Source organism: Dermochelys coriacea, chromosome 21 (assembly GCF_009764565.3).
Source record: "Dermochelys coriacea isolate rDerCor1 chromosome 21, rDerCor1.pri.v4, whole genome shotgun sequence".
Classification (NCBI taxonomy): domain Eukaryota; kingdom Metazoa; phylum Chordata; order Testudines; family Dermochelyidae; genus Dermochelys; species Dermochelys coriacea.
Genome location: NC_050088.1, coordinates 9,488,722 through 9,510,376, shown reverse-complemented (window position 1 = coordinate 9,510,376; position 21,655 = coordinate 9,488,722). Strand labels below are relative to the sequence as shown.

At 41.0% G+C, this 21,655-nt stretch overlaps 1 protein-coding gene across 23 annotated transcripts; it reads left to right on the top strand.

Annotated features, from left to right (window-relative positions):
- Window positions 1-3: 3 nt before the first annotated feature.
- Window positions 4-18,737, top strand: NFYA (nuclear transcription factor Y subunit alpha). 23 transcript variants are annotated; one of them, XM_043500455.1, is made up of 10 exons: window positions 4-137; window positions 4,738-4,857; window positions 6,682-6,762; window positions 9,037-9,183; window positions 11,630-11,761; window positions 12,583-12,688; window positions 13,578-13,726; window positions 15,049-15,222; window positions 15,646-15,738; window positions 17,881-18,737. In XM_043500455.1, exons 2-10 carry the CDS (start codon window positions 4,783-4,785, stop codon window positions 17,932-17,934), a joined length of 1,011 nt encoding a protein of 336 aa, XP_043356390.1. In that variant the 5' UTR covers window positions 4-137; window positions 4,738-4,782; the 3' UTR covers window positions 17,935-18,737. The 23 variants fall into 23 exon arrangements, with proteins under 23 accessions (XP_043356390.1, XP_038236084.1, XP_043356389.1 ...); XM_038380156.2 differs by having other exon boundaries at window positions 13,560-13,726; XM_043500454.1 differs by having other exon boundaries at window positions 6,682-6,765.
- Window positions 18,738-21,655: the final 2,918 nt, after the last annotated feature.

Below are 21,655 nucleotides of genomic sequence, written 5' to 3'. Positions count from 1 at the left end.
GCGCCCTGAGTCCCGTCCGCTCTTTGTTCAGGGTTGGGCGCCATTTTGCGCGGCGGCTGAGTGGAGGCGCTGATTGGGTTCGGGGGCCGGTGGCGGAGCCAATCAGAGCGGGACCCGAACCGGGGGAGCGAGGCACGGTGAGTGCGAGCAGCCAATATGGAGCCCCCGAGCGCCGGCCCTAGCGCCGGGATTGGCGGGGCCGAGTGGCCAGTCAGGAGGCCGCTCGCAGGGCCGGCTGGCCGGGCACTGGGGGAGCGGAGGGTCGGGGCTCGGCTGCTGGGCCTGGGGCGGGCGCGCCGCTTGCGGAGGGCCCGGGACCGGGGGGGGCAGCAGGGCCTGGGGTCGCCGCCCGGGCTGGAGGGGGCGGCCGGGCTCTGCCCCCGCGGGAGAGGGAGGCGAGCCCGCCCCGCGCTGCGGCGGGGCCCGGCTCTGGGGCGTCCCCTCCCCCTCCCCCCGGCTGGGGACCCTGTGCCCCGGGGAGCTCCGTGCAGCGAGAAGGCCCCGCCCCGGGCGAGCCGGGGAGGGGGCTCTGGCGAGTCCCCGCTGGCTTCCCTGGCCCATGGGCCTCAGGGGGGGCGAAGGCCCGGGCCCCCCCGCCCTTCCCCTTCGCGCCGCGGAGACCAGCTGCGTGTGCCCCCGCGGGGGAGAGCTACTGAGCCGGCTGCAGCCGGGGCGCGGCCAGGGTTGTTCTCAGCCCCCCCCCCCCCGCCTCCGTGCAGCTGTGGCCAGTATGAGGGGCACGACCCTAGTGCATCCCGTCTCCCCAAGGGGCTGGGAGCCTGTACGCACCCCATCCCCGAGCCACAGTACAGAGCAGCCCGACCCGCCTTCCCCGAGGAGAAGAGCCGTGCAGCGAAAAAAGCTGGGGTGAGCAACTAGGCGTTTGTCTTCCTCTGTCCCATAGAGGGGGCTCCCTGCCATTTCCTTCCCCTCATCAGCGCTGAGCGCCCTGTGGGCTAAGAAAATCCTGCTGCCGGCCGCTCACCACAGTTAAAAGCCCCTTCTAGACAAATGGCACATAATGCTCAGCTGGCCTGAAAATCTCCCGAGGCGCACCCGGACTTGCAGCTTCCCTACGAGGTTACTCATGAAAGCTGGCCGCCGCCTCTCCACTGTTGCAGAATAACACAAGATGACTCTCCTGAGCTGTTGTTTTTGGCTGAGTTCTTTCTTTGACTTTCACTGGTGCACTTTGGGGAGAGTGGATGTGATTAGTCATGTATGTTCTTACTGAAGTACAGGATGAGGTATCACCGCTTTCTTTTTTATACTTAAACCATGTTGCCGCTAGAAACTTTGGCTGGTATGGTAATGTGGCTTAGGTGTGGTGGGGGGCTTTTTAAGCAACATTTTTATATGGGCAAACATCCTCGTGTAGATTTCAGAGTAGCAGCCGTGTTAGTCGGTATTTGCAAAAAGAAAAGGAGTACTTGTGGCACCTGAGAGACTGATGCAGTTATATTGTCAAAAGAACTTTTTTCCACTATAGCTTATTTCATTCATGGAACTGGCATATAAACTATACCAGCAAAAGCGTGCTTTTGCCAGCATAAGCTGTATCTACACTAGGAGGGTCTGCTGGTATAGTTATACCAACAAACTGTTTCTAGTGTAGAAAATAACTTGTTCTCAAGTTATACAGGATTTGTGACCAGTCAGGCCAGCAGTTTGAAGGAGGCACATGCAGCATAATACAGAATCATTAATTTTTGAAAATTAATTCTGGTTTGAGAAAATTCTCTCCGTTCCTTCTTATGAGGCAACAAAATGTTAAATGATTGTCTGTGGACAAATAAGCTGTATTTAAAAAACAAAAAAAAAGTAGTCTCCCCCCCCCCCCCCCCGCTGCTTCCCCTCCTCAGTAGATCTTTTGTCCCCACCATCGGTGGAGTCATGATCCTGCATGTCTAAAGCCTCATTCTCTTCTCTTATTCTGACCCCCAAAATAGCTGGATTGAGAAGAAATTTCCCAGAACTTTAGGTATAGAAGAAGGGGCCTGGCATTTGGATCTTGGAGTATTCATGACTAATAGGTCTCTGCTTAAACATTGTTTGTAGAGTAGAGAAAACCAAGGAACTTCTTGTGAGTATGTGCTTGGCTTATGCTTGGCTTAGGTGCTATATAATAGGCAGGCACTCGCTGCTGAAATATCACCTCAAAGGATAGAATGGTGCAGCTGTTTCATGTGATACTGCACAAGCATTTGGGACAGAAGTGAAGAATACTGTACGCAGTTGAAACGAGGGAAATCTTTTGGTAGGCAGAATGTAACTAACAACTAGAAATTCATTTTAGTATCAGTATTAATGATTATACTCTTGCCTAAGGGGATGGGAATTTTTTCTGGCCATGTAATCAGGATTTCAGCATTGCATTTTAAGCAGAAGACAGGTTTAAACAGTCTTTGAAGTCACAGTGCCACTGGTCATGTTGCCACTTCCTGCAATATCCTGGATTTTCCTTAGTTTTCTATCCAAGATACTGATCAAGACTGGCCCTGCTTAGTTCATGAGATCAGAAAAGCACACAGCCTGAGGTGGTCTGACTTAGGTCCTCATTTTAAAGTGGTCAGCTTTGTGTTCGCTGGGCTTTCTAAAATGCAACCATATTTATGTCTCGTTTTGAAATCTGTGCCCAAATTCACTCTTATTCTGCTGGGCCATGAAAAACACTACTGATCCGAAGAAGAGCTCTGAGTATTTTGAAAGCTTGTCTATTTCACCAGCAGAAGTTGGCCCCTTAAAAGATATTACCTCACCCACCTTTTCTTTCTAAATGGGCCAGGGACAGATAAAGTTACAGTTGCAGGAAAATGTTTTATCTTTCTGTGCTATGACTCAGATTTTTGCTCTGGTCAGAGGGGCTAGTGTTATTTCTTAATTCCAAACAAAGCTTTTGGCAGAAGGAATAAGCAAATTGTTACCACGTTTAGGCCATGTAGTCTGTCTGGTGCATACTGCACATAGTTTTTTGTTGGCCTGATGCATGTTGATTGTATTCATTTGACTGAGCTAACTAAATCTTAGATTACATTGCAGTTTTCTTTTGTATTAACCAAAAATAGATGAAGTAATCAGTCTATTTTGAAAGACGAGTAAATCAATAAAAAGCCTTTTTGCAGTGGTCATTATGATAAATGCAAAACAACTAATGCGTCTTAGGTTGCAAAGATAAACATAAAGGCCAGGAATTACAACGGTTTAAGTTTTCGTTGCAGTGTTAACTGACTTGCATTACACATGTTGTAGCCATATCGGTCCCAGGATATTAGAGAGACAAGGTGGGGGAGTTAATATCTTTTATTGGATCAACTTCTGTTTAGTGAAAGAGACAAGCTTTTGAGCTTAAATAGAGTGTTTCTTCAGGTCTGGAATCTAACTGAAGTTCCCAGACCTAAAGAAGAACTGCTGGTGATGGCTCATCTTAAGTGATCGCTCTCCTTACAGTGCGTATGATAAAACCCATTGTTTCATGTTCTGTGTGGGTATATCAATCTCCCCTCTGTATTTTCCACCAAATGCATCCGATGAAGTGAGCTGTAGCTCACGAAAGCTTATGCTCAAATAAATTTGTTAGTCTCTAAGGTGCCACAAGTACTCCTTTTCTTTTTGTGAATACAGACTAACACGGCTGCTACTCTGAAAGAAGAACTCTGTGTATCTCAAAAGTGTCTCTGTCTCACCAACAGAAGTTGGTCCAATAAAATACATTACCTTAACCACCTTGTCTCTTACATTACGGAGCCAGTTGAAGTCAGTGGGTGTTGTGACTAAATCCTGTGCAGATATCAAATCTAATTCCTTTATTTTTCTTTTTAAAGTTGCTGAAAAATTTAGGGTGGCTATGAAACTGGATAGCAGTGACTTGTTCAATGGTAGAGTAGAACAAATGCTTCATTACAAGTGAAGATCAGAATTCCTCATTTGCTAATCAACTAGGAAAGGAAGAAATGGAAATGAGAATAAAGAGAGCTGTGGAATGAATGGTTTTACTTCAGCATTTTCTCCCCTGTGCATTGGAGTGAGGGATCAGGAAAAGGAGAGCTATGGGAGAACCAGTCTGTTTTCAAGTTAAAAGAAATGGGGAGAACTGTTTATTCCTAAGAGCACAGGGTATTTCAGCCCCTCATGTTACATCATCTTCTAATTGAAAATCTATGAAATTCTTGAGATGTAGCTTGATGTTCAGGTGATGTTTACAGTGAACTCTTCTGCACTGCAGTGTTTTATTTATTAATTGTAGTTAGTGTATATTATGGTAGTGCATTGAGGACTCAACTGAGATTGAGTTCCCCAAGCGCGAAGTGCTATCTATACAAATAGTAAGGTACAGTCCCAGGCCAAGAGTTTACAATCTAAATTGACAAGACAGACAAATGGTAGTAGGGGAAACAGAGGCATGGGAGAGGTGGAATAATTTGCCCAAGATCAGCAGCAGAACTGGGAATAGAACGCTGTTCTCCTGAATCCCAGTCTGGTTCCCAAGCCGTTGGACGATGCTGCCTCTTTTTACACATGAGTTTTAGGAAAATACTTAATTTTCACATTAAAATATGTGGTCTCTTACTACAAATGAAAATGACGCAATGTAGGTCCTTTACTTGAAACAATGATGTTCTTACTGTTAAGGCGTGTCATCTAAATGTCATTAGATGGCTTGTTTTTCAGCTGCTGTAAACTGTTTTTGATCTTGAGCCATTGGGGCAGTAATGATGCATTTTTTTATTGTCTTGTCAGATATCCAGACAGGTGCATTGGGTACAAGATTGGAACTGAGACACTATGGAGCAGTACACAGCAAACAGCAACAGTTCTACAGAACAGATTGTTGTGCAAGCTGGACAGATTCAGCAGCAGGTATGGAAAATTATCTTAAAGGGTGAGCTAGAGGTCCTGATATTTGTTACAAGGCATGTCATACTCTCTACAGTTCGACCGGGCCATCAAGATGCTGTGTGAGGTTGACTGGATGCATGGCTGGTTGACTGCCTTATCCCTTGCTCAGCAGTTTCATTGTATCGTTGGATTGTGCTTGAATATTAGCAATTGTAATCTATATTAAATAAAATTATAGAAACAACTGATACATACAGTGCAAAGTTGAATTAGATTAGGAACTTTATCCTTAAATTCTGACATGAACAAAAATAATAAAAAATAAGTTAAGAACTTAAATGAAACAAAATGTAAATTTGAGCACTGAATGTCCACAAACGGTTGTTTATTTTCAAGGGTTGAAATAGGATTGTCTCAAGCAAACTGAGAATTTCTCTAGCTTTCCTTTCACAATCATGTTCATGTGAATCACTTTTCCTGCTCCCACTGAAAGATCAGGGTGACAAAGTAATTGCAACAAAGGCCTTTTGCTTTGTACTGGTCAGTCTGTCATTTGCTGGACTGTTTCTGTCTGAATCATTCCTCCAAAAACTAACTTCTGGCTTGTGTACAATAAAGTTCAGGCATGTAGAGTTGCTTTTATGAAAGTGGTAGACATGCTTTTACAATATTATCTTTACCTAGCCTCATATTGTGATGAATTTTCAAGCTGGTTATGTGGATGAGCTGTGTTGTTCAAGCCTTATTTGCTTTTGTTTGGGACAGTGGAAGTGAGCTCTTTAGTTTGTTTCTGCTATACACGAGTGAGAAATATGAATCACACTTTCAATTTCAAATAGCACTTTGTTGCTGGTTGTCAAGCAGTGTAAATACCAGACGCTTCAGGGCAGGCCCTACTTCCACAGTGGAAATTGACTTTGTCTTCAGTGGGAACAGCATGTGGCCCTTACAGAGACCATCACTAAGTTATAAAGATAATAAATTGTGGAAAGTTGAGGTCCATGCAGCTGATGCTGATAGATGGCTAAAATCAGACACTTTTGATTGGTAGATTGACATTTTGTAATTATAAAGATTTGTCATCTTTTGTCCTGTAACACTTTGCAAAAGGCAGTATGACCAAACCTTGATCGAGTTTTAATTTCTTGTATTGGTTTTCAAAGTGTAATGTACTGGTGGTTGTTTTGAAAAGGAATCCTTGAATGCTGTTTTTAACAAACGTGAAGGGTCCAGTCTTAGTCTAATTCTCTGTGGATGGATGTCCATGTCTCTCAAACCACTACTGCAATTGGCACCGATTATTTTTCGGGATCTCTCTTAAGAGGTTAGAGATAGGATGGGTCATTAGAGATTAAACTATTCTCTTCAGATTGCCCCTCAAGCATGGGCTGGGTATGTAAAACTTACTTTGCTGCTGTCCATGCTATGCCTTTTCTGTTGGATAAAGGACTTTGGAGCCATTTATTTGAGAGTCGGGGTCTGACAGCAGCTGCACTTCTGTAATAACGAATATGCGCAATTAAAGGGAAAACTCTTAAATAAACATGGGATCATTTTTAAAAAACAATAGACTTCAAATTTTGAAAAATACTTTGACAGTGTCACTTGTGTTATGTTATGTTTTGTTTGTTGCTGACTCCTGCCAGTGAGCCCACATCGGGTTTGCTGGTATTCCTTTCCTAAGATAATGTGAGCATGTTCAGCATTCCTGTGTTCCAAGAACAAGTGATATGAGAACTTTAAGTTCTCCGTGTTCCATCAGTAAGGTGCTCTCTTGTCTTGAGCTCTGCATTTCCTTGTTGTTAAGTTTCAAGCTATTCCTGTTCCTGTTCCTGTTCCCAGCAGCAGGGTGGTGTCACTGCTGTCCAGTTGCAGACAGAGGCCCAGGTGGCAACCGCCTCAGGCCAGCAAGTCCAGACCCTCCAGGTAGTGGTGATCTCTCTAATTGTGTCTATGTGCGCACTGCATGAACTTCCCCATCGCCTCATCTCTAATGCTCTGTTTCTACCAGGGTTTGAAATAGGGACAGAATTAGTGGCAGTGTCATTGGTCTGTAGCAGCTGGGACATATGTCAATTGCAGTTTCATTCAATAAAACAAATGAAGAGGTTAGAGCAGTTCGTTGGATCTAAAAATGCATGCAGCCAAACCCTGATCCACTCATGAAAACTCTCTGCTGGTGTGATTATGAAGACTTTTTGTGTGGCTTCCCTGTAGAAAGAAGCCAAAGTGGGGTTGGAGAGAGAATTTTTTTCTGACTAGAAACAAAAACTGAGGATTTTCTCGCCTGCTGTGGGATTGAGATAATTACTGACCCACGTATTTCTACTGTGACAACATAAACAGATCCATAAATTGCATCTTAATTGCTACCAAAACCCACTACCAGTTGCGAAGGGATGCAGGTTATTTCAAACCCTGATTTCTGTTCATGTGAAATGTTCCACATCTTACAAGCTTCATCTCATTGGTTTGTGGGGCAGGTCTTTAAAGGGATGAAAAACCCCTTGATGGTAGATGTTGCAAGATTGATCCAGCTTTTTCTACCGATGTCGGGGGTCTTCCTCTGTTCTTTGGAGAAAAAAAGTTCTGGATGGTCAGAATGATCCTGCGAATAATGCAGTATATGCAGTGGTATCCTGATGTGAGCTAAAATGTGAAAGAGGGTGAGCTGGTAGAATTGGCTTTCTTGAAGCTCGATTGTATCACAGTCCTATTGCTGAAAAGTTTGCTTTTCATCTTTTCCTTTTTCGCTTGCGTTTTTAAAAATACATTAACAAAAATCCTGGATTGATGATATCATTTTATTTCAATTTAAGCATATCTGCTAATTACTTTTTGCTGCTTTGTGGCTGATGTATGCATGCTTGCATCTCTTTCACTATATTGTAATGCATACTGTTCACTTCTCATTATTGAAAGTAGTTTTTATATGATGGGAACAGTGGGTGGAAGAGACTGAGTAGTAGGACTATCAGATGACTTAATGAAGCCAGGATATCCTATTTGGGAGCTTGACTGCTGATACATACCTAGGGTTGCTGATGTGTGTGTCATTGTATAAGCCACTAATGCATTTCAGCATATAGAAAGTGGAGCTTTTTCCTTTAAGGGACCTTATTATTTTAGATAGTTTCATAAATTCTGAAATTTTTTTTACTGATGATGATTCAGTCACAGATTGGTCTCCTGCACTGTAATTTAGTTGAAAGCTGGGGGATAGAAGTGTCAAAAAAAGAGAGATCTGGAGGTAGAAGTCAGAGGTGATGGTCGTTGGCCTTTGAAAGCCCTTGAAGTTTCCATGTTAACTGAAATTAGAGTTCAGTGGTTGCTCTATTGTGCTTCTTCCTCCCCACTACGAAATATGTTAAGTGCAGTAAAGAATAATCCTGTTGTCCATTGCCTCCCACACCAAGCTTAAGACCTAAAGATGTGGCTTTTATTCAGCTCTTCATCTGGCATATTTTTGGGCAGATGACTTTTTCTTCCTTGCTAGATAAATATAGCTGAATGGAGTTTTTCATTTCCTTCCTTTCTCCCCAAGGCCTCTTCCAAAGAATATTTTTAAGGGCTCTTATGTCTGATCTAGAAACCTTCACCAGTCCAAGACTTGTTGGTTCACATTTTCATCCACTCTTCCTTTCTGAGCCATACTTCCTGCTGGTACAAGTACAACTTCCCTTTATGATCACAAGAAGATGCTCCAACATTGCATGCTATATCCATCTGGAATTTAAGATGCAATGAGAATATAATTTCTTGAACCCCACCTGCCAAGATAGCTTTGTATTGGAGCCTTTACTCATCTGCATTTTCTTAATGAAATACAAAAACCTATTGTGGATTGTGAGCTCTTTTTTGAAAGGTTCCAGTTCTCAGGCTGTCTATATGAGTGTAGGCACAATTTAGCCAGATGTACTATATAAATATTGTACATGCTTTATTGTTTCTGGACTTTGTGGTTTTTGATTAGGCAGTAGCAGAAAAGGACAACTTACTAAATTCTGCAACACAAGATGGAGACACTTAGAAATTTTGTTTGTTGGAAGTTTGTGCATAAAAACAATTTAGAGACTATTATTTAGTTTTCATGGCCCTTCCACTGAAATAAACAAACATTTAGCCCTTTATTTATCAGTTTCACTTAAGGTTTTTTTTATCATCTGACTTTGTTTCATTGTTTTTTCTTCCCTTCTCTAGGTCCAGGGTCAGCCATTAATGGTACAAGTAAGCGGAGGTCAGCTGATCACATCAACCGGCCAGCCGATCATGGTGCAAGCTGTGCCTGGGGGTCAGGGCCAGACCATCATGCAAGTCCCAGTTTCTGGATCGCAAGGATTGCAGCAGGTCAGTATACTCTAATTTCATTAACCATAATGGTCAAGGAATGAACTATGGCTGTCACAGGGAAAATCATAAGCTAGTGTAAATTGTCATTACTTCTTTGAAGTCAAGGGAACCATGACAACTTATACCAGCTGAGGATCTGCCCCAGTGAGCATTGTATGAACCACTGTGACAGTTCTTGAGGTGCCCAGGACTGAGAGTCTCCTTGTTATGTTTCTCTCCCTCTAGCGAGAGGAAGAATTGAATGTGCTTAACTTGTACCAACTACCTGAAGCCTCCAGTCTGTTAGCCAGCGGAAAATATTTAGAGGCTATGCCAGCCCTTACTTTGCCATGCAGGTTAATAATAGGTGCACCCCAATCTCTGAGCCACTTTGAAGTGTTCCCCCTGTAGTGTGCAGCCCCTTATTGACTGAACCCTGATGGTAGTTCCAGCTAAGCTGTCCCCCAAAGATAATAGTGTATGGCTTGAATAATTCAACCCAGCGTCAGCTCTTTGTATAATACTACAGCATGGAGTTGTATTTTGTATTTATAGTGATGACAGTACATGAATTTATTATCAAGGATTAAATTTTAAGAGATAGTAAGTAAACATCATGGAAACCAGTTACGTATAAAACCAAGTCATCACTCACTTCCTAGAGATTAAACTTAATTTAGCAAGCTAAGGTTCTGTCTAAGGAAGTTTCTCACCCCAGATGTCTTCTGCAGCATTTCAGCCAAGCCTGGTTGAGATCCCATTTTCATGAATGTAGATGCACTGGCTGTTTACTTCCCCAGGTGCAAGATAAGATTTGCCTTCCCTTGTCTGCCCCAAAGTTCATTGTTTGCTCCCAGAAACAGGACAGCCCCCTGCAGTTCTGTCTCCAGTGTCTTGTGTCCCTGTTGACTTCATATCTAAAAGGGGTTTCCATTGTGTTGGCTTCCAATGGTTAATTTATATTTGACAGAGATATACTCTTACCTCCTTTCTTGAAGAAACCTATTTTTCTCTTTGGTCAGCAACAGACTTCAAAACATATTTGCAATATGTATACACAACTCCTTAAATATCATTCGTACATATGTCATGCAATGATTGAGGATCAGTATGACACAAATGTTTTATTAGAGACCTCACATGCCGTTCTTTATGGATAAATACTATGAAAGCAGGTGCTAGGTATACGTGCATTTGTCAGGCCTGTTAGGAGTTGCTGTTACATAACAGTGAACTCTTTGCCAGCGGTCGCCCATGAGGCTCTGTGTCACAACCAAATATTAAAAGTGAAGCTTCTTCTCTATTTCAAGTATATTTCCAATGGGTGCTGCAAATATACTCAGCACAGTCCCCTGAAATGCAGCCAGAGCTTTTTCTGGTTCTTGGCAGCTGTAACACACAGCAGTTCCATGCCTACTCATGTGCTTGTCCCATAAAAATATAGAATTCCTTGAAAATGCTTCAAGATTAACATGAAGTTCAGTTATTCCGATGTATGAAGGCTGGAGGAGAATTTAAAACCTCTGGCTTCACAGAGAGTAATAGTGCTGGGTGGGATAGAATTATTTTTCAGTAATACACATTGGATAGAGCTATCTATTTAAAAGACAGTATTTAGTTTTAGGCACGGCCTTGATAAGTGTTCCTCAAAAACAAAGGGTAGAAAAGTTAAGCAACTCATGCAAAAGATGTTCCTCTGTTTGTGTGGTCTGGTGGTTAGAGCATGGGGATTGTGAGTCTGGCATCACAGAATTTTTGTCTGTGCCATGCCACTAACTTGCTGTGTTGATGGGGTTATTTAGTGACTTGTGAAATACTTCAGTATACTTGGCTGAAAGGCACTATTTATTAGGAAAACACTTATCATTCCTCAGTGTAACATACTCTATACAGCCTATACATTTGAAGAAAGTGTGTAATTGGGATTTTCAGCAATGGGGGCTGACGGTATTCCAATTTATCCTGAGAGGTGCGCCAAGGGGAGTGGAAAGTATCTCTTCTCTGCAAGGTTAGTCTTACACTTTTGTAAATACCAGGCTACTTTTATGTGCTTGATAATTAGCACTTGTGATACTTTACAGCTATCTTAATAAAACTGTAAAGTCCCATTCCTCCTGTGATTTAGGTAAGTATTATCCCTAGTCTCATGCTCAAAGCTAGTGTATTTCTCTCTCTGATTATGCCGTATTTAGTAAACAGTGGAGAGCTGACAGGGCATGATGACATGAGCATGTATATTTGCTTCTCTCTGCTTAGTCTTATCCTCCCTTTCATCAGTGATTACTATGTCACAGGGCAGGAATAAATTAAAACAAACCCCCTCCGTTAAAAGAGGAAAGTTAGTAGGGTTTTTCCCCAATGGCCGCAGTAGATGACTATTGGAAGATGATTTGATAATGCTGAGGCCAAAGGGAAAAAACTAACAGGGTTAGTTAATGTTCCTTTCTGACTCTTCCTTCCACAGATTCAGTTGGTCCAGCCAGGTCAGATTCAGATTCAAGGTGGGCAGGCTGTGCAAGTGCAGGGTCAACAGGGCCAGACCCAGCAGATCATTATTCAGCAGCCACAGACTGCAGTTACTGCTGGCCAGACACAGGTAACTGTACCAGCATGAAAGGGATTTGTAATGGGATTACAATAAGGGAGAAAATGTTAGAAAGTTAGTATCCAGAACCTCTGATATTGAAATAAATAAGTAAATTCACCTTTTATGCTATTTTCTTTTTTGCAAATAGCTTTGCTGGGACAGAATGACTGTATTTGTCACTTAGTTTCACCAACTGGTTCTTATTTGTACATTATTGATTTGGGATTTCCTGAATGGGAATGTTTAAAATGAAAAGTACTGTTGAATTTAACATTCCTCACCCCAAAAAATTTTCAACAGTTAGAGTTGCATTTGACTTTTGTGAAATCTTTTTTATTTAGGGACAGGTGTTTTTTGTTACTGTTACTTGAGTATCTGTTTAACATGTTGATCATAAAATATGAGACCTAGATCTTTTTTAGTTTTAAAAAGAAAATACTCCCAATATAGTAAAAATATTTGTGTATGTAGAACTGCCCTTTTTAAACTCTGTGATGTCTCTTGTGAAGAACTTTTGAAAAACTTGTGGTTGCTACTATTACACAATAATATCTCAAGAAGTTCTTGATGCATCTACGGATTTGATCAGTTAATTTAGTCCCCCATTTCTCTTGTTCCTTACAACAAATTTAAGTAGAAGTTTTGTATATATTTTAAGTATCTTTTAATCTCCAGTTGAAATTGGCATGTAAATACACAATTCTATTCTGAGTATTCGTAATAAAATCAAAGGAGACTCACATCCTCGTGTTCAATATGGACATTAACAGGGATGGAAATCTTTAACTTCTCAGCAGTTTATAATTTGTGATGATCTTTGTTCCATTTAGACCCAGCAGCAGATAGCAGTTCAAGGGCAGCAGGTGGCACAGACAGCAGAAGGCCAGACCATTGTCTATCAGCCTGTTAATGCTGATGGAACTATTCTTCAACAAGGTGTGAACTTTGGCATATAAAGGGCAGCACATTCTCTTAAATTACAGTTGAACGTTTTCAGAGAGACACCTACCATTTCATTTCTTCTTGGCTGCTTAATGTTGAGAAACCCCATGACGATTGGAAGAGCAAAAGTTTTTGTTCCTCTTCCTTCTGTCTGTCTTTAGAGTTGGAATTGTAGGTTTTTACTACTTTTGACATCAGTAAGATTTTTTTTCTGATGTGCCTTATATTGCTGGTAACAGAATGTGTTGTACCAGCTGTGATGCAAAGAGTTTGAAATGTACAAATAAGCGCAGGAGATTTTTTTTCACATTCACCATATACGTTCACATTTGTAGAGCTAACTTTTTAAATAGCTACAGAAATCCTTTTTCCCAGACCACAGTGAAGCAGATAAATTAATCCTCCTCTCCCCTGCCCTTTGCAAGGCTGGTTGCTAGGAATCTGCAAATATAAATGTAAAGCTCTTCGGTGTGGAAAGAGCAAACGGGATTACGGAATAAGACTCAGTTCTGCACTTGCAGGTTTAATGTTTATATAGAATGTGAGCTTTAGGTTCCTGACAAATTGTCAGTGGAGAGTGCAAGCATCTACAGTTCGTTTTTGAGCTTGCAGAGAAATCACTTCACATTTGGGCTGTGACTCCAATGTATAGGACAAATGAACAAGTTGAAAAGTTGAGTGCATTTGTGTATTAAGGACAGATGATGGGATTTGGTTAGTAGTTTGCTTGTAACATTTTTTTGCCATCCTCTTGTACGTTATGCAAGAGCGAGTGAATGAAAATAGAAGTGGGACTAATTGTGTTCCCTTCATTCTTTCTGTGTGCGTGTTTTTGTGTTTTGTTTTGTGTTTTATTTTCTTAAAGTTACAGTCCCTGTTACAGGCATGATCACCATCCCAGCAGCCAGTTTGGCAGGAGCACAAATTGTCCAGGCAGGAGCCAACACCAGTACAACTAGCAGTGGGCAAGGGACTGTAACTGTGACGCTGCCAGTTGCTGGAAATGTGGTCAATTCAGGTGGAATGGTTATGGTATGTATGGAATTTACAAGTTTTTTTACTTTTTGTCGTTTTACAAGTTAAATTTTAAGTTTTCTATCTTCGAACTGCGGCTTGAGATTCATATTAGCTTCACCTAATATGCTCGGTCTTCTCAGAAATTAGTTGTAATTAGGACTTCCTATTGGTTTAATAAGGATTTAAAATTGGAGTAAATAAGTGAACTGTTGAATTTGTGTGGCAAATTATTACATAGGTCATGCTTCCTTTTCTGATAACTCTTTTTTTAAAAAAACTGGAATAAATAGATTGTAATGTTTAATCTAGGAGTAGTCCTAGCCATTTTGCTGGCCAGGGCAGAAAACATTTTCATTGCCCTCACAGGCCTGAGTGGCTGAACCAAAAAAAACCGAAAGCCCAAAGCCAAACCAAAAAAACCCATCAGCCAGCCAATCAGAACATAGCACGCACACGCACGAGGTATGGTGTCCCCTGGAAGTTGGCCACCTTGCTCATCTAGCTGTAGAGCCATCCCGGATTTAATTTCTGTGGGGAGTTATTACATAGATCATGCTTCCTCTCTCCTATAATTTTATTATTGAATTCAAAGAAGTTCAAAATTTTAATATAAAGGAACTTTTATTAGAGATACTATCAAATTTGAAGAGTTCAAGCAAAAATGTGCTGTTCTTCAGTATCCCATAGATGTTTTTTTCTGGTAAATAAGTGCTTTGTTCTGCTCATGATGTTACTGCATTTGTGCTGAGATTCCCTCTTGGCTTGTGTTTTACTGTTCGCTCCATTAGATGGCAGCAGACATTTTATGATTAGCACTTGTTTAATAAACCTACAGAAATAGTTAGACAAGTAGAACGTGCACTAATAAAATACCAATAGAAGAGATGAGTATAATGCATTACATTGTACAGGAAAATGACTTGCTTGGAGCACTAGGTATTGTGCAGCTTTTTTTTTTTTTTTAAAAAAAATCTGGTTATTTAGGAATTTGAACAGGTTTTCTTATCATTGTCATGTAAATATCAGGTACAAAACAATCAGTACAAAAGTGAACATTTGTTTAGAGAAACTTTACACAGTAGTAATTATTTACATTTAGCTTTTTATACAGACAACAAAATATCAGAAACATTGACAATGTGTAACTGACAGTTTGTTGAGTGGTGTGCAATTGACTTTGATACTCCGTCACTTTGGAGCAGACACAATTGTTCTTCAGACAATGTGTCTTTTCAGTTACTTTTACATTAATATTTTTGGACTGATCGTATATCCTTTCGTGTATGTAGCTTCTGCTGTGAACCGTGTTGCATATGAGTGTGTTCTTCTTTACACAGATGGTACCAGGGGCTGGATCAGTACCAGCTATTCAGAGGATTCCATTGCCAGGGGCAGAGATGCTTGAAGAGGAGCCTCTCTATGTAAATGCCAAGCAGTACCATCGAATCCTGAAGAGGAGGCAGGCACGAGCCAAGCTGGAAGCAGAGGGGAAAATCCCCAAAGAGAGGAGGGCGAGTATATAATCCAAGGTTACTTTTTAGACACAGTGTGGAGGAATGACTTTGCATTATAAGGGTATAGAAGACATTTTGGGTGATGTGGAGAAAATTGGAATTGATTCTAATAGACTTCTTCTGGCCTTGTGCAATATACATATGTCAGTCTCACTGATGGGTATTCATCGTCACATTTTGTCTTTGACAGGCATCAGAGCCATTTCTGAGTCCATGTGTTGCAATCCTATTTACTTCCTTGGCTCTTAATTGTTGAAAGTATATGTGCTCGTATTGTAACTGGCGAGTACACTGACTTTCCTCAAAGGCATTCTTTGTTTTTCATTAGAAGGACCTGGTTCTGAGTGCTCAGTTAGCTGCAGTAATAATACTGAGCTAGAAAGGTTGAATGGTTCCTGATTATTCTTTTTCTTATTGCAGAAATACTTGCATGAGTCTAGACATCGTCATGCCATGGCTAGGAAACGGGGAGAAGGTGGGCGTTTTTTCTCACCGAAGGAAAAGGATATGCAGGTGAGGAAAAACCTTTGCTTCCAGCTATGCTCTTTGTATGGCTGAAATTTGCACATGCCTTCCGAGTAGCCCTCTGCTGCTTTCCTGATCTTGTTGGGCTAAGCCCCTGACCTTTGTCCTCTTTCTCCAATCCACATTTCAGGCTTTATATGGAAAGTCTCCTCTCTCGCTTACTGTATAGAACAGGTCCTCAAGTAGCAAGGCCATAGTAATCTTAATATAAACCTGTATTCAAGTTTGTTTTATAAATGGAGAGAAATGTAATAGCTGAATTTGTTTACCCGTACAGAAAGATGCAGTCAGCTGCTCCTCTTTTTCAACTGCCTCAAGAGGGTAGTGAAAGATGGATGAAAGTCAAGGAGCACGCAGTGTAAAATTCAGAAGTGGGCATGCTTGGCTCTCTTTATTTTTAAAAATACAGCTTTAATATTTCACACTTGTTTTAAATGAAGTGAAAGGAGCAGGAGAGGCTTTCAGAAAAGTGAATATAATGGGGTAGAAAATAGAAAGCACCATTGCCTTTTACAGCATTGAGGTAGCAGTGTATCTTTAACCTAAGAGATCCGTTCTCTTTAGGGATTAGATATCTCTTTAGTCCATACCAACTCCTCCCAAGTAAAGGTTCCCAGCCATGTAGCCATGCAGAAGAGAAGAATGAGGGGGGATTTGATAGCTGCTTTCAACTACCTGAAAGGGGGTTTCAAAGAGGATGGCTCTAGACTGTTCTCAATGGTAGCAGATGACAGAACGAGGAGTAATGGTCTCAAGTTGCAATGGGGGAGGTTTAGATTGGATATTAGGAAAAACTTTTTCACTAAGAGGGTGGTGAAACACTGGAATGCGTTACCTAGGGAGGTGGTAGAATCTCCTTCCTTAGAGGTTTTTAAGGTCAGGCTTGACAAAGCCCTGGCTAGGATGATTTAACTGGGACTTGGTCCTGCTTTGAGCAGGGGGTTGGACTAGATGACCTTCTGGGGTCCCTTCCAACCCTGATATTCTATGATTCTATGATTCTATGTCTCGTACATGATTGCCTTGAGTTGTGAACTGTTGTCAAAGAACAGAGCTGCTTTGTTTGAAATTCATCTAATTTAGTACTGTAGTCTGGAATGTACTGTTTAAAAGTCATAATTCTCTATGATGTGTGATACAGTGTTCTTGTCATCTGTAAATTTATGCCTCTTCTATCCTGGTGTCCCTAGAAAATGTGAGGAAAATCTCTGTAGTAGAGAGGATTAATTTTCCGGGGATGGAATGAGTAATGCTGTCAACATTTTAAACTTAAAGGGATGTAGATGTTACTCCTTAGGGGTGAAGGGGAGACACGATATAAGCTGTTAACTTAAGGCTCTCCTTCCTTAAGGAAAAAAAGAAAAGGAATACTTGTGGCACCTTAGAGACTAACAAATTTATTTGAGCATAAGCTTTCGTGAGCTACAGCTCACTTAATATCTCTTTACTCACAGGACCTAAAACTTCACTGGTTCCTCTGAATTAGAATCCCACATTCTAACTCAGTGGATTTCAACGTGTGGTCCATGGACCCCTGGGGGTCCGCAGACTGCCTAAGATTTCCAAAGGGTTGTGCACTTCCATTTGAGATTTTTTAGGGGTCCAAAATGGAAAAAGTTTTTGAAAATCACTGTTCTAACTGCATGCTTCATTTGTGCTCAATGGCTTTCTAAAGCCGCTTGAAGGTACAGTATCACTTGGCTTTGAATATTGGAGATTTTGGCAGCTCTCACACCTGTCTAACTATGGCAATAAAAGGTTGTTTGTCAAAACTACTTTTGTTGTCTAAGGTTGCTTATCTTTTCCCAATCATGCAGTCTTGCATTTACTACCGGAGATGTTCTATTTGACTGGAAGACTCTTGCAGAGTTAGTTTCTTAATCTGTAGGTTTTATGAACCACCGCCTCAGCTGATGTAAACTGGGGTAGCTCCACTAAAGACACTGAAACTACACTGGTTAATACTAAACTGAGTTTCTGGCTCAGTAACTCTTCATATATATATATTTTTTTTCTTTTGGACAAAGGGAGATATTTTGCCTTCAAGGATTGGCTGCTGTAGCAGAAGTACTTCTGCTACAAGGAAAATACTTCAGGGTCACAGTATTGTTTTATCTTTTGTATCTACAGGATCCAACTCAGGCAAATGAAGAAGCAATGACACAGATGATCAGAGTATCCTAACCACTGTCTGAAGGAAAAAGTAACTGAACAAGTTTCCTGTCCCTCTGCAAGTGTGTCCTATCTTACCGGTGTATCAAGCAAACCTTCCAATGGGACAATCACCATATCTTAGCCTACCCTTTTCTATACAACAAAAACCACCTTTCCAGTAAGTGGTTTGTTTGGGATTTTAACTGCAGTGGACTCCGCAAATAGAAATTATAGGGACCTTTTTGGTATACCCATGTAATTCAACGCAGGGGTTTGAAAGTCTGACAACTCATGCCTTTCTTGAATTAAGGTTGGCCAACTGACAGTGATTAGCAATAAGTCTGGCATGCTGAAGCAGGGCTAACTGAGACCATAGAGATCCATGGCCCTTCGGCAGAGGAGTAATCCAGTTTGTAGCAACCAGAGCTAACATGGCTACACCACAGTGCTTTGTTTTCCCAGTGGAGTTTTGTTGTTTATATCCACTCCTCAGCTTTGGGCTTCATTTACTGACAGCTGAACTGTTCACTTGTAGTTGCATTTGCCCTTCTGGAACTGTGTAACAGAACAAAAAGAGATTCTCTAAGCGCCATCCTTTAAAAGTAAACAGCAAGCTCTTTTCTGGGAAAAGTTCAACCATCTTGTCAAGTTGTTGTGACTATTGTAAGACCTTCACAAAAATTGAAATATTGTATATCTGTTCCAAGGAGTAAGATGGGAGTGGATCATTGACTCAGAGCTAAGTAGGGAAAGCAACCTTGGCGCTGGTGGCATGTTGCTAGCAATGGATGCATTGAAAGGAGAAATCCAGCTACTGGGATAAAAATGATAAAGTTTGAGATTCTCTTCTAAAAGAAGTTCAGTGTCGGTTTTTACTCTGCCAGTGCAGAACTTGGATACTCCAAGAGATGAAATCTGGAACCTCAGAACTGAGGGATTGACTATCTCCCACTGTGGCTGTTTGAGTGTGTGTTAAATTGCAGATGGTTCTGTACGGTGCTTTGACCTTAATCAGGGCAAAGGATGGCTCCATCACAACTGGAGCAGACGCCAGATCAATTTGGTGCATCCTGGTCTAACTCAAAGTCTATTTATGCAGTGAGGGCAAACGTTGATGATCCCTTCAGGCTTTTTATGAAATGTCCTCTTTTATAAACATGGCACTTAAAGAATGAAGGAGGAATGTGTTTTTTTTTTTTGTTTTTTTTTTTTTTTGTTTTTTAGTAGGATCCCTTTTTTGTGACTTCTTTATATGGGCATCTGTTGAATACCTTGTGATTAGCCACTATCGGATTTTGAACTTGGTCCATGATCCTGGCTTTGAAATTTGGCAATGGGATCTGAGGTTTCTATAGCCTTCTAGCAAGTGAAATTTAGCTGCCTGTTTCCACCCTTACTTCATCTGCACTTAAGCTGATCCCCTTCACACATCTACGGAGCTGCTGCTGCTTCCAATTTTTGTGTGCTTTGTGTTTTAAATCTTAAGACTGTATTGGGTCACCAGAATTAAGTGTGATGGGTGAGTCTGAATGATGAAAGCCGTGGAGAGGAGAGCCTTCAAGGGTGAAGTAGTGAAGAAGGAGATTTGGAAAGACTAGGTAAATTTCAGGGGAGTCTGTCTTAAGGTAGCTGAACAAGCACAGTTGTTTTTTTGGAGAATATGCCCTATACCATCTCCTCAAATCGTCACAGGAGGAATGCTCAAAGTAACAATTTAGTTGTGTAAAGCGGAGGAAGAAAATCAGGTGGCAAACAAAGGAGAGGGATGGGTGAACAATGCCACCAGAAGACCCCTTTCCTTTGGATAAAAGGATACTAAACCTAAAATAGTAAAAACAGGAGGGAGAGCATCAAAGAGAGAAACAGAAAAGGGGGAAATGATTTATTTCAGTTTGTCAGCAGTCAGCCTGGAGGGGAGAGACTGCCTGAACAGATGCCAAGAGAACTGGAGTTCTTGGGCCAGCCACCTAGGAAGGTTCCCAAATTTCAGCCAGTAAAAATACAGGAAGGGAATTGCTATATTGGGATTTGTCTTTTGGCATGTAGACTATATTTTGTAATTAAAGATGATCATCTTTCCTGCCTAGTTCAATGTTCCCCACCCCCATGGTTGACATGAACTAAAATTTGCAAGGAGCTGTGTTGTAGTTATCCACAGTTAAGGGATGACATGGAACCCTAATTTCAATTCATGACATGCAAATAAAGGAATACATTATTTTTGTATTTTGTCTTAGGTTGTATTTATTACCTACATTTTGCATTTTCATTTTTTTTTATTATTCAAAAAGCATTAGTTTGCCCCTTACATCATTGGCATCTCTGGTTAGTTGCTCTGTCTTAAAATATTTTGGCCAATTAGAGTATGGTGCTTTTTTTTCTTCTTCACTTGGCTACCATGAAACCCTTGCTTAACATTTTTTGTCATGTCCTCTATTTCAGGAAATATCAAACTCTTTCCTAGTGAAGGAACAGTAAATATTTTGCTTTCTTTGAATGAACACATTATTGTAAATACTTTTTAAGGGCATTTGTACATTTTGTCAGTCTGGGTTATCGATGCACGCTGTGTGGTGGGAAGAGTAGTTCCATTCTGGATTAAGGGAGCCTCTCGGTCTTTCTGCTTTCATTTTACAACCAATTTCTATCCCAGAGAATCTTCTCTGAAAGTTGGGAAGTTAGGGGAATGGAGGTTGTTGGTCTGACATCTTGTATCTAGCCCCAGTGTTTATTTTTCTTTAAGAATTTATACAACTCTTCACAAAACATCTAGAACTTTTTCCAGATAAACCCAACACCTCCCCTCCCCCCCCCCCCAAATAAATTCTCTGAGCCATAGTTGTAGAAGGTTTATAAAGACCTATGCATTTGTGCTACATAGAGTTCTTGTAGGTAAGTTTTTATACAGTGGTGTGAAAGCCTGGGTGTTTGTGTCATACTTTTTTCTTTGTTTTGGTTTTCCTGTATTCAGTGACACATTTCTGAAGGCCTTTGTTTGCTCAGTGAGATTGAAGATCTCAGCACCATGTTACAAAAAGATTCCAAGCTCTTTTTACAAATAAATTATAAAACTGGAGATGCTGTGAGATAAAAGCCTGTAGTAAGTGAACGTGAGCACTCTAGCTTGTGTATTGGCTAGATTTGGACATAAATTCCAGATTGGGAGCACAGTACAGTAGGACAGGATATAAGAAATAATGATGGGTATGAGGAGAACTTGATGCTTGGTCAGCTGACCCCAAATGCCCTGGAGCATTGAACCTATCAAAACCAGTTTTATACAAGTGTAGAATGGGGTGTGGGAAATGATCCCTAAGTGATGCTAAGTAGTTTCAAAGGCTTTTGCATGTTAAAAAAAAAAAAAAAAAAAGTCAATTTCTTACTTGTGAAGGGGGGGAGGTATTGAGATTTGTGTAACGTAAGGCAACGTTTGTAAATAGTTCAAAAGTTTATAATTTTTTTTATATGATGCATTTTTTCAAGTGTATTTTGTCTTTAATAGATGCAATTGTAAGTACTGTGTACACTATCCAGCGAATAAAAAATTTATAAACTCTGAGCTCCTGGTTTTTGTTTTCTTTCTTATCTTTTTAAACTTTTCTGAGTGGTTTTGGTGCAGTTGGGATGATTTTTACCCTTTCCTCTGCACTGCACATCCCCCCCAAAAAAGCTCTGGCTCTTTCATAGCATCTATAAACAGTTGGCCTTCCCGTAGGGTGGCAAGCCATAATGATGAAGGCCAGACTGTACC

Bases quoted from the DNA above. Each gene is read 5' to 3' on its own strand.
- NFYA (XM_043500445.1), top strand. From the start codon at position 4,783: ATGGAGCAGTACACAGCAAACAGCAACAGTTCTACAGAACAGATTGTT. The intron at 4,858-6,678 runs GTATGGAAAATT...TCCTGTTCCCAG, and splicing joins CTGGACAGATTCAGCAGCAG to CAGCAGGGTGGTGTCACTGC. The intron at 6,766-9,036 runs GTGGTGATCTCT...TCCCTTCTCTAG, and splicing joins AAGTCCAGACCCTCCAGGTA to GTCCAGGGTCAGCCATTAAT.